We start from the raw sequence: 13,310 nt of genomic DNA, 5'->3' as shown, positions 1-13,310 counted from the left end.
TTCATCATTTAGTAATAAGAGTGTTCAGCAGCTGATGGAGAAGGGAGTTAAGGTGGTTTGTTTTGGGTTGTTTTTATTGAGAGAGCCAGCCTGGCATAGTGGTTTGAGCACTGGACTGCAACTGTGGAGGCCAGGGTTCGATTCCCAGCTTGGCCATGAAAGCCACTGGTGACCTTGGGCAAGTCACTCTCAGCCTCAGGGGAAGGCCATGGCAAACCTCCTTTGAGCAGATCTTGCCAAGAAAACCCCATGATAGGTTTGCTGTAAGGTTGCCATAAGTAAAAACAAAGGCACACAAGAACAACAGCCATCCAAAAATGCTGACCATGCATTTCAGTAGTTGGGGAATGTTCAAGATGATACGGATAGATTACCCAGAAGAAGAAGAAATTGGATTGAGTGGGAGGCAGAATAAATAGGCTTGTTTTGACTGGCTTTTCAAAGGATAATAGACATCTGGAATAAGTTACTGCAAAAGACAAAGTGGAATCAAGATGAGTACCAGATGCAACGCTGTCCTCTTTTGCAGAGTCGAAGAGTCAGGAGAAAGGACTGCCATGGCTGAGCCAAAGAAAGTTTGCATGCAGGCATCCAGTTACCTTTGGAAAAAAGACTGTCTGCTCCTCTCTCTCTGTTACACATATTGCTTAAAACCAGAAGGGAATGGTAGGCTGTCAGTTCACATCATCCTTCAGCAATGGCTATGGCTGGCCATGGGACGTACTAAAACAAATGACAGTACTTGCCATATAGAAACCATAGTTGCCCATAGAGAATCATTGGAAAATACTTGCCCATAGCAAGTATTCTCCAATGATTTCCTATGGGCACATATGGCTTCACAATGGGCAAATATTCCCCAATTATTTTCTATGGGCAAGTATTCCCGCATGATTTCCTATGAGCAAATATTCCTCGGTAATTCCTTATGGGCAACTATTCCCCAATGATTCCCTATGGGCAAGTATGGTTTCCATATGGGAAAGTCTTGTCATTTGTTTTAGTACACCCCCTGGCCATGGAATCTTTATCCACGGTTTCAAGTATCCACGGCTTGAAAATATTCCCAAAATATATAAAGTCCAGAAAGCAAACCTTGATTTTACCATTTTATACACAGGACACCATTTGACTATGCCACTGTATTTAATGGGACTTGAGCATCCACAGATTTTGGCATGCAAGGAGGATCCTGGAACCAAATCCCTGCAGATACCAAGGGCCCACTGTATTTATATCCTATAGAGGCATAACTCAGGCTGCATCTATGTTGCAGAATTAATGCAATTTGACACCACTCCAACTGCTCCATGCTATGGGATTCTGGGATTTGTAGCTTTGTGGGATACTTGTCTTCCTGGTGTCTCAGCAAACTATAAATCACAGGGTCTCATAAGATGGAGCCATGACAGTAAAAGCAGTATCAAACTGCATTAATTCTGCAGTGTGGCAGCAGCCAGGGTCTCTGAAAAAAGAAACTCCTTTTAACAGATTTACAGCACTATAGACATAGGCTTTAATAATAATAATAATAATGATAACAACAACAACAACAACAACAGAGTTTTTATGCCCACTGAGGCTTCATCTGCACTGCAGAAATATTTCAGTTTTACACTGCTTTAAGTGCCATGGCTCAATGTTGTGAAATGCTGGGATTTGTAGTTTCGTGAGAGGTTTAGTTAGATGTCAGAGAGCTCTGGTGCAACCACAAACTACAAATCCCAGAATCCCACAGCACTGAGCAATAACAGTTAAAGCGGTGTCAAACTGGATTATTTCTGCAGTGCAGATGCAGTCAAAGAGAGAAAGAGAGAGAGGACTTCCAAGTTCTAGTCTTCCTTGTAGCAGTTATAAATACATATACAAAAAAAGAAATGTAAAGTAAGTTTTCCAGGGTACTATCCACACTTCAGCAATGAAACAGTTTGACACCACTTTTAACTGCCATGGCTCCATGCTTGGAATCCTGGGATTTTTAGTTTGGGGAGATATTGAGCCATGGCAGCTGCAGCAGTGTCAAACTGCTTTATTATTGTCGCTGTGTGGATGCAGCCATTTGGCATAGCTTGGCTTGATTCACCTCACCCCAGGTTTGCACCACTGGGATTTGTTGGTCAGTGAGACATTTGGCCTCCTCTGTCAGGAGTTTCTCCGGTTCCACACAGAAAACTACAAATCCCAGCATTCCACACCAGTGAGCCATTGCAATTAAAATGTGCCAAGATGTTTTACTATTGATACAGTGTGGATGCAGCCTGGTTCAACACCACTTTAACCGCCATGGCTCCATGTTGTGGAATCCTGGTATTTCTAGTTTGGGGGGATATTGAGCCTTCCTTGTCACAGAGCTCTGGTATCCCACCAAACTACAAATCCTATGGAGCCATGACAGTTGAAGTGGCATCAAACCACTTTATGATTGCCGCAGTGTGGATGAAGCCTGGTTTGACACCACTTTTAACTTCCATGGCTCCATGGCTATGGAGTTTTGGGGTTTCTAGTTTGGTGTGCCATTAAGCCTTCTCTATCAGAGAGCAAACTACAAATCCCAAAATCACATTCCCCCTTGGAGCCAGGGCAGTTAAAGCAGTGCCAGACTGCTTGACTATTGGAAAACGGTGTGGATGCCAACATGTGGCACAGCTGTTCTGGGTGCCTCCCAGGTGCAGCCTCCTCTGCTGCTGTCTTGCAAAGCAGCCACTCTGGCAGCATTTAGTGCTGCACTGTCCCTTTAAAGAAAAATCCCGCGCAGGCGCAGAAGAGGCCCAGGCTCTGATCAGCTGGGCCTGGCTGGTGGCATTCAGAGCTGGACTGCGTTGCTTTTCCTCTAAGGAAAGGAAAGGACAGGAAAAAAGGAGGGGGGGGGGGAGAGGCAGCAACTGGAAGAGCATGGTAGGATTTGAACCCAGCACCCAGGAAGACCCTCTGCAAAAAGTCTAGGAAAGGGAAGGGGAGAGGAGGGTATTAAAATTGCATTTTTAAGATGCAATAATAGTAATAATAATAATAATAATAATGCATTTTTAAATGCAAAGATTTTGCACATTTTTAAAAAAAAAACATTACTAGGCAGCAAGATTAAACCTGGAGATTAAATGGAGATGCCAAGCCCCCTGCAAGGAGGAAGAGCAGCAGCAGCAGCAGCAGAAGAGGAGCACCAGCTGGGAGCCCAGCAGCAAAATGGTACAGAAGGGAGCCCTGCCTTCTCTCTTGCCCGGTTTTGCTCTCTCTCTCTCTCTCTCTCTCTCTCTCTCTCTCTCTCTCTGTCTGTGTCTCTATGTCCTTGGATTGCTTTCCCTTTTGCTTAAAATCTGCAACAGTAACGCCTGCCTTGGGAAGTTCCTTCCTCCCCAGTCGTTACATTTGACCCCTCCCTCCTCCTTCCCTGGCATGCCCTCCCTTCCTCTCCTGGTGCCCCTTTTGCATCTCCAGGGCTTGCCTTCTCTGGGGGGCATTTTGCAAAAAGCAGGAATAGGAAAGATCCAAAGCTCTCCATCTCTCTCTCTCTCTCTCTCTCTTTTGCACACACAAATGGGTATGCAAGTCGTGGGTATCTTTGTGTATGAGTGTGTCTCTGTGTGCATACACATACTCTGTATGTTGGTGTATGAATGTGTGTATAATGTAGGTATACACACACTATCTATGTATGTGTATGTATAATGTATACACATGTACTATATGAGTGTGTGTGTTTGTATATGCACACACACTATGTACCTGTTTGTGTGTGTGCATATATGTATATACAGTATATGTATACAATATATGTGTACACACTATATGTTTCTGTGTGTGTGTGTATATAAATCCAATCTCTGTATACAGATATATGTATACACATACTCTATGTGTATAATACACACACACACTGTGTGTGTATGAATGTGTGTATAATGTATGTATACACACTATCTATATGTGTGTGTATATTTGCATATACATACACTATGTGCCTGTTTGTGTCTGTGTATATATATACACACACACACACACTGTATGTGTATACAATATGTGTACACACAATATGTTTCTGCATGCAAATATATTATATACTGTACACACACATATACTGTGTAGGAGTATGTGTACAATATATGTATACACACTGTATGTGTGTATAATATACACACATACGTTATCTGTGTATGTGTGTATGTATACACACAATGTGCATGTTGCCTCTGTGTGTGTGTATATATGTGTGTGTGTATGTATGTAATGTATATACATACACTGTGTGTGTGTATGTATGTAATATATACATACACTGTGTGTGTGTGCAGACATACACTGTGCATGTTTGTGTGTATGAATATATGGATATATGTATACGCACACAGTATCTCTCTGTGTGTAGAAACACACTGTATGTTTGTGTATCTCTCTGTGTGTATTTGTATACACAGTCACTCTCTCTGTATGTTTGTGTATGTGTGTGTGTCTATGTATATCCACACTGTATATGTGTATAAAATATATACATATACATATTCTCTTTGTATGTTTGTGTATTTGTGTGTATGTATGTGTGTATACACACACACACACGTGTATACATGTACACACCTATATATACACATACATAGACAGATATTCAAATGTTGCATATATATGTACAGTTTGAGTCTCCCTTACCCAAATTGCTTAGGACCAAAAATGTTTGGGATTTAGAATTTATTTTTGATTCTTTTCTTTTCTTTTCTTTTCTCTTTCTTTCTTTCTTTTTTTTTGGGGGGGGGGGGTGATTTTGGAATATTTGCATGCCCATATTGACACACTTTGTAGACGGGATCCAAATCTAAATATGACATTAATGTATGTCTCATATATACCTCATGCACATAGCCTGAAGGTCATTTTACCCTCGGTATTTTTCATTCTTTTGTGCATGAAACAAAGTTTGTCAACATTGGACCATCGGGAAGAGTCAGTGGTGCCACTGTCTCAGGTATCCATGTGGATAACTTTGGATTTTTGGTGGATTTGGGGTTTTGGAATTCCAGATAAGGGAGGCTGTATACATAAATGCAGATATGCATCGTGCGCCTATGCATATAGGAGTGAGTCTATGCATCAGCCTGATTGATTTTTTGCCATTTTTTATATTTGTGTATGTGCGTGTGTGTATGCACACCCTTTCAAAAGGGTGAAACCAGGATGCCAAACGACAATAGCGGCAAAGAGTTAGCATTCCTTCATGGATCGGCTGATACCACTGCAAAAGATTAGCGGACCCCCAATGCGAATAGTGGCAAGTTGTGGAGGGTGAATGGGTGCAGGATGCAGTTTCCCCTTTGGAGAGATGCTTCTTGACTTGTATTTTGCTTTCTTGGGCACATGGGTGACGTTGGATCCATGTGCCTAAATAGGACAGCCTAGGTGTGCCATTTAAACACACACCCAGCCAACCTGGAAGTCCTGAATTGGATGCAGGGCCTGGAATGGATTGGTAACCGTGTCTTCTCCATCCCAGTTCTTTCTGCTGCTTGGAGGAAGGAAGGCTGTTCAAGTTTTGCATTGGGATAACATTTTTGGGGAGGTGTGTTGTGGGGGAGATCCCCTTGCTTCTCTTTTCGCCTTTTGCAGAAATTAATAAATAGGTTGCATTTTTGGATGCTGGGGGAGAGAGCTTGCAGTCAAGATGCAGAAATGTGGAAGCTTAATGGAGGCTGGGCTGGAGGCTCCTCTGCAGAAAAATCTTCACGGGCAGGAAAAGATCAGAAATATATTATGTGGGGAAGGAGAGCCTGTGAATCTTTCCGAGGCTTGGGATGTGAAGCTTTTCAAAGGCCCGGAGATGGCCTGCCCCACTGTGCTCTCAGATGAACTGTGGGCCCACCTAAAATGTGCAAATACATAATCCCACATACTCCAGGCATCTTGTAAAGCAGAGAGTAGGAGTTGCGTCTGAAAGTCTGTTGAGGCCCGCCTGATGGAAAGAAAAATGAACGTCTAGATTTTTTTTTTGTGCGTGTGTATGTGTATGAGGAATAGCTTGGCTTTTGGAAGGGATGCAACTGTTACATCCGGTTGTTTGGTAGAAATATGGAGGATGAAGCTGAATATCTAGTTTGGTGCAGATATATTTCAGGAAGGGTTGGTGTAGCACAGTGGTCCCCAAACTGTGCCTTTGAAGAGATTTTGGACTTCAGCTCCCAGAAGCCTCAGCCATGTTGACCAATAGTCTAGGATTCTGGGAGCTGAAGTCCAAAATCACTTAAAGATCACAGTTTGGCGACCACTAATGTAGCAGGAGGAAACCCTAGAAGGTGAAATGCAGAATTGTGAAGTCTGCACAGGGTTTGCTCTGTGTGGTGGCGTCACAAGGGGAGTGCGGAAGGTGCAGACCATGCCAGGTGATACCACAGCTCTTCAAACATCTGCCTTTTGACAGAATCAGACTGTGGCATTCACCTGTGTCCCTTTAAAATGCTGAAGAGATGGGGAAAGTGGGGTGAGGCTCAATGGGAAAAGAAAGGAGTGGTTAATTTTCTTTCAAAACATCACTTTTTCCCAAATTTTCACTGTGAGCACATGAAACTATGTATATGTAGATACACTCAGGCTGAGCATGTGAAGTATAATTTTAACTGCAACTATTTTATGTCACAACTATTACTATTACATTGAATGATATGTGGGAATTATTATTTATGAGTAACATTAGTACAAAAGCATTACAGTCCGCTGTTCCCTTACCGCCCAGAGTGACACCAACCATAGTGATGCCACTTATGAAAGGCTCTCTGTGACACATAGTTGCTTGTTCACTCAATAGCTGCAGCAGATCAGCATGCATGTGTGCATGGACCACTGTAGCACCAATGAGATTTAGGTATTGCCGGTGCTCCAAACATGCTGGCTTCTCTTCATGCGGTTTTGGCTGTGTGTTGTCAGGTCTTAAACGTAATTAGCTTGTTGATCAATCCTAGGAATGAAGTGGGAGACGATTGCCCCTTCTAGATGCTGTTGGATTTCAGCTTTCATCTGCCCCAGCCAGCATGGATAGTGGTTAGCGTTGATGGGAGGTGAAGTCCCAATAACATGTGGAGGGCTGCAGACTCCTCACCCTTCTGTTAAGATGTGAGTTCTGGAAGAGAGCAGAAGGTCCATCAATGACAGACCTGGAATATTCACCTGGAGTATTGTGTCCAGTTTTGGACACCATAATTCAAGAAGGAGGTTGACAAGCTGGAGCATGCCCAGAGGAGAGCAGCCAAAATGGTGAAGGGTCTGGAAACTATGCCTTATGAGGAGAGACTTAGGGAGCTGGGTACGTTCAGCCTAGAAGAGAAGAAGGTAATATGATAGCCCTGTTTAAAGATTTGAAAGGATGTTAGATTGAGGATGGAGCAAGCTTGTTTTCTGCTGCTCCAGAGACTAGGACCCGGACCAATGGATTCAAACTACAGGACAATAGATTCTAATAAGCATCAGCAAAAACTTCCTGATGGTAAGAGCTCCTTGACAGTGGAAAGCACTGCTTTGGAGAGTGGTGGAGCCTCCTTCTTTGGAGGTTTTTAAACAGCGGCTGGGTGGCCAAAGTGCTTGGCTTGTGTCTTCTTCCATGGCAGAAGGGGGTGGATTGGATGGCCCTTGGGGTCTCTTCCAACGCTTTGTGAAAGACTGTGTTCAGAGGTACTGTGAATGCATCTGCACCACACAGAACCATTTGATCTCCTTTTAGCAGCCCTGTTGCCTCCCCCTGGACTAGAAGACTGGCAGAGAAGGCCCCTTCCCCACCACCACTCCCTTCTCCTTTTGTGTCGTGTCTTTCTAGATTGTAAGCCTGAGGGCAGGGAACCGTCCAATTAAAAAGATTGCATGTACAGCGCTGTGTAAATTTACAGCGCTTTATAAATAAAAGTTAATAATAATAATAATAATAATAATAAGAAGAAGAAGAAGAAGAAGAAGTATTTCACCAGACATCAGAGCCCATGAATCCACAGGACAGAGTCATGACAGTTAAAAAGTGGGATCAAATTGCTCTAACTGTATTCAGGTATGCTCATTATCTGTCAGTGTTATTTGCCTGGGGGACCGATGGCAGTAAAAGGCTGATGTCTTCCATATCTGGCTGCTGGTCTTTTTGAAGACTACCCTGGTTAGCCACTTTAGGAAACTGACTGACAAAGGAGAGCTCTTATTCTAAACTCTTTGTGTTGCATTTAGGAACCAGGCTAGCCTTCTATGAATGGCATACTGAGAGTGGAGGTTGAAAGAGCTGAGGAGTAGTGATAACCTATCCTATACGATGGTCTTGCTGCCTTCAGCCAAGAGTCTTGATAAGTTACTTTGGGGGGAGTATAACTGTTAAGAGTTTCTATAACTCCTCTTGCCGGCCTGGCCTGAAGCTGTGCAGAATTCTGGGAGTTCTACTACAAAACTCCGATCTGGTCCACAGCACACCCAAGCCTTTGGGAGACTACGGGGTTGAAACAGCCATGGTCGCCTTGGTCGATGATCTCCGTCTGGGCATTGACAGGGGAAGCGTGTCCCTGTTGGTGCTCTTGGACATCTCAGCGGCTTTCGATACCATAGACCATGGTATCCTTCTGGAGCACCTGGTAGAGGTGGGAATCGGGGGCACTGCGCTCCAGTGGTTCTGGTCCTACCTCTCCGGGAGGTTCCAGAGGGTGCAGCTGGGAGACGTGTGCTCCAATAAGAGGGCCCTTACATCTGGGGTCCCTCAAGGAGCATTGTGAAATGCTTTTCAACATTTACATGAAACTGCTGGGAGAGATCATCCGGAGACATGGGGCGTGGGGTTATCAGTACGCTGATGACACCCAAATAGTCTTCTCTATGTCTCCGACTGATGCAGTGACCGAGGATGGCGTCTCTCCTCTCGTGGCCTGTCTGGAGTCGGTAATGTGCTGGATGAGGGAAAACTGACTCAGTCTGAATCCAGAGAAAACGGAGGTACTCGTGATAGGTTCTCCTGGCCCGGGGATGGCGGTGGTTCCACCTGTCCTGAACGGGATCACGCTTCCTGTGAAGGACTTGGTACGCAGTCTGGGGGTGCTCCTTGACTCGTCACTCCACCTTACATCTCAGGTGGATGCGACAGTCAGGAGCACTTGTTATCAGCTTCGGCTGATACGCCAGCTGCGTCCCTACCTGGGCCGGAGGGACCTTGAAACAGTAGTACATGCCCTGGTAACCTCTCGGTTGGATTTCTGCAATGCGCTCTACATGGGGCAACCCTTGTACCATACGCGGAAGCTGCAATTGGTACATAATATGGCAGCCAGACTGGTCACTGGCATATCCAGGGCCAGTCATATAACACCAGTGCTGAAAGATCTGCACTGGCTGCCTATTCGTTTCCGGGCGCAATACAAGGTGTTGGTTATAACCTATAAAGCCCTAAATGGTTTGGGCCCAGGATACCTAGAGGACCGCCTCTACCCATACAATCCGCCCCGCACTCTCAGAACATCTGGGCAGCAACTATTGAGGGTCCCAGGGGCAAGATTGGCCTCCACTTCTAGGAGGACCTTTACCATCTCGGCCCCGACTCTCTGGAATTCGCTGCCCAGAGAGCTCCACTCGGCCACCTCCCTGGCCCAGTTCAAGAAGGGAGTAAAAACCTTCTTGTTCAGGAAAGCATTCCCGGACACAGGCTCCAGCTAGCCTTCCCCCCCTCTGATAGCACCGGCAAGCTGGCCAGAATTGTTTTTAATGTGATTTTAATTGTAATTGTTTTTTGATTATATGTATGTGTTTTTACTGTTGTACACCGCCCTGATTGCAAGAAGGGTGGTATAAAAATAAAACTTTTATTTTATTTATTTATTTGTTCTTTGCTGGTATCCTCATTTACCTTTTATTTTGTTCTTCTTAATCTTGCTCCAAGTCACCTCCTTATAGTGAGTCTATGCTAGGGTTTTCTTAGCAAAATTTATTCTGAGGGGGTTTGTCATTGCTTTCTTCTAAGAGAGTGGGACTTGCCCAAGATCATCCACTGGGTTTCCTCTGAGCAAGGATTTGAACTCTGGTCCCCTTCTTTAAATTCATTTTGTTACTTTTGGCCAGCTTTCTAATCTATTAAGGTCATTTTGAATTTTGATCCTCTCCTCTGGAGTATTAGCTATTCCTCCTAATTTGGTGTCACAAGGAGGAAGCTAAAGATGTTGAATAGTACTGGGCCCAGGACAGAACCCTGTGGCAGAGTCTTATAATTTCTCTGAGCTTTGGCCAGAATGCCCCAAATATCTAGAAGAATTCAAACAAGGTTTCACTGGAACAAGAAGCCTCATAATTCACAACATTGTTGGAGACACTGCCAGGGTGTAGGCACCTTGGTGCGCATGTGGGTCTTTTGTCCCTACAGATTTGTGGAACAATTTTGGTGGTTGTTGTTGTGTGCTTGCAAGTCATTTCCGACTTATGGTGACCCTAGGATGAACCTATCATGGGGTTTTCTTGGTACGATTTATTCGGGCGGTGTTTCCCTTTGCCTTCCTCTGAGGCTGAGAGAGTGGGACTTGCCCAAGGGCACTCAGTGGCAGAGCGAGGAATTGAACTTTGGTCTCCAGAGCTGTAGCCCAATGCTCAAACCACTACACAACACTATACTACGTACACCTGCCTGAATATCCTAAAGGCACCAGATCCCATCTGATCTTGGAAGCTAAGCAGGGTCAGACCTGATTAGAACTTGAATGGGAGACCACCAACAAGTGCTGTAGGCTTTATTTCAGAGGAAGGAACTGGAAACTCTACCTCTGAGTATTCCTTGCCTAAGAAAACCGTGTGAAGTTCATGGCATCGCCATAAGTGGACAGGTGACTTGATGGTGCATAAAAACACATTCTACTCCCAGATTCCCAGACTATTTGCCCCAATGGCTGAGGCTTTGGGGAGCTGAAGTCCCAAATGCCTGGAGGGCCAGAGTTTGAGAATCACTGCCCTGAAGTGATCCTATCATGGGTCATATCTGATGCTGAGAGTTTGTGGCTTCCACAAGGTCTCCCAGTGGGTTTCCATGACTGAGCAGGGATTTAAACCCTTTGCTCCAGAGTTGTAGTGTGGCACACAAATCACTACACCACACACTGGCACCTCTGTGCGTGGTTACCCTTGTGGACTCAGTGCTGCTCCAGCCATGTGTTGAGGTTGTCTATGTATTGAGATATCTGCTATGGAGTAGAATCAGAGAGCCATAGATTTGTGTCTTCTGGCCCAGACTTATTCAGCCCATCAATTTTTGTAAGCCTGTAAGCCCTGCAAGTTTCTTATATCATCCTATATCATCCTATGTCTATATCTTCTTCTTTTCATTGTCATTGTCATCGTCATCATCAGTTAAAAATGGCATGAAAATTGCCCAAGGCTAACTACAGCTATTTAAAAATTGCACATAAAATTTGGCTTGTTCCCCCCACACCATGAACCTTCAAAATGTGAAAAAACTAAAAAATTGTATGAAATAAAAACAAGATTGACATCACACCACTTCCAGGTCACTCAATGGTAGTGAACATGGGTCAAACCCAGCAAGCACAGTTGTCAACCTCCTTTAGACTGATAAAGAGTTGGAGAAAACTTGAAACCTTGTAAACTTCCATGGCATTGGTTGTTATTAACTGTCTTCACGTCAGCTTCGACTCATGGTGGCCCAATGTCTCCAAGACCCCCTGTCCTCATCCGCTCTGCTCAGGTCCTAAAGCAGTGATGTCCAAACTCTGGCCCTCCAGGTGTTTGGGACTTCAGCTCTCAGAAGCCTCAGCCATCTTGGCTAATGGTCTGGGAATCTGGGAGCTTCTGGGAGCTGAAGTCCCAAACACCTGGAGGGCCAGAGTTTGGACATCACTGTCCTAAAGGCTTAGGCCTGTGACCTCCAGGTTTGAGTCTAGCCATCTTGCTTGCGGTCTTCCTCTATTTCTATTACCTTTCCTAGCATTATTGTCTTTTCCAATGAGTCGTGCCTTGTCATGACATGGCCAAACTACAAGAACCTCAACTTTATCATTTTGGCTTCCAGAGAGAATTCTGGGTTGATCTATTCAAGGACTCATTTGTTTGTCCTCTTAGCCGTCCACAGTCCTCAGGACTCTTCTCCAACACCACATGTCAAATGAGTTTATTTTCTTTTTAACTGCTTTCTTCAGTGTCCAGTTCTCACATCCATGCATAGTAACAGGGAATACAATGGCTTGGATGATCCTAACTTTAGTGTTGTTTTATATTTTTGCACTTAAGGATCTTGTCTAGTTCTTTCATAGCTGCCCTCCCTAGTCCCAGACTACTTTTAATTTCTTGATGACAGTCTCCATTCTGATCAATGTTTGATCCAAGGTATGGAAATTCTATAACTATTTCAATGTTCTCATCGACTGGGTTAAATTTCTCTAACTCCTCCACGGACATTATTGTTGTTTTCTTAATGTTCAACCGTAAGCCTGCCATTGCATTTTCTTCTTTGATTTTCCCCAGCAGTCATTCCATGACATTTGGTTGGTAACAATAAAGGTAATTTGTTATTGTTGTGTGCCTTGAAGTCATTTCCAACTTATGGCGACCCTAAGACAAACCTATCATGGGGTTTTCTTGGCAGGATTTGTTCAGAGGAGGTTTGCCATTGCCTTCCCCTGAGGCTGAGAGTGTGTGAATTGCCCAGGGTCACCCAGTGGTTTCATGACTGGGCTGGGAATCGAACCCTGGTCTCCAAAGTCATAGTCTATCACACAAACTGTTCCACTGCACTGGCTCTGGTTTAGCTTTTTAATGGGATGTAGGAATCCTAGACAAGTTGAACATCAGTTAATAGGGTAATGAGGCAGCTAAAAAAGCCAATACAATCCTAGGCTGCCACCAATAGAAGTATAGTGTCTAGATCAAGGAAAGTGATAGTGCTACTCTCTTCTGCTTTGGTCAGGCCTCACTTGGAATGCTGTGTCCAGTTCTGGACACAATTCAAAAGGGATGTTGAGAAGCTGGAGTGTGTCCATAGAAGGGTGACCAAAATGGTGAAGGGTCTGGAAACAACCATGCCTTGTGAGGAGAGATTTAGGGAGCTGGGTGTGTTTGGCCTGGAGAAGAGAAGGTTAAGAGATGATACAAAAGTCTTGTTTAAATATTTGAAAGGATGTCTTATTGAGGAGGAAGCAAGCTTGTTTTCTGCTGCTCCAGAGAATAGGACATGGAGCAATGGATGCAAACTTCAGGAAAAGAGATTCCACCTCAACGTTAGGAAGAACGTCCTGACAGTAAGGTCTGTTTGACAGTGGAACACACTATTATTATTATTATTATTATTATTATTATTATTATTATTATTATTATTATTATTATAT

At 44.1% G+C, this 13,310-nt stretch overlaps 1 protein-coding gene across 1 annotated transcript in view; it reads left to right on the top strand.

The window, feature by feature from the left end:
* The first annotated feature begins 2,794 nt into the window (after positions 1-2,794).
* Positions 2,795-13,310, top strand: part of ZBTB47 (zinc finger and BTB domain containing 47) — a 35,977-nt gene continuing 25,461 nt past the window's right edge. Inside the window, exon 1 of the mRNA XM_042476083.1 lies at positions 2,795-3,186. Within this exon, the coding sequence (XP_042332017.1) occupies positions 3,184-3,186 (3 nt within the window). The 5' untranslated portion in view covers positions 2,795-3,183. The remainder of the gene's footprint in view (positions 3,187-13,310) is intronic.

This window comes from Sceloporus undulatus, chromosome 6 (assembly GCF_019175285.1).
Source record: "Sceloporus undulatus isolate JIND9_A2432 ecotype Alabama chromosome 6, SceUnd_v1.1, whole genome shotgun sequence".
Lineage (NCBI taxonomy): Eukaryota > Metazoa > Chordata > Lepidosauria > Squamata > Phrynosomatidae > Sceloporus > Sceloporus undulatus.
Note: the sequence above shows the minus strand (reverse complement) of the source record. Positions and strands in the feature narration are given on the sequence as shown.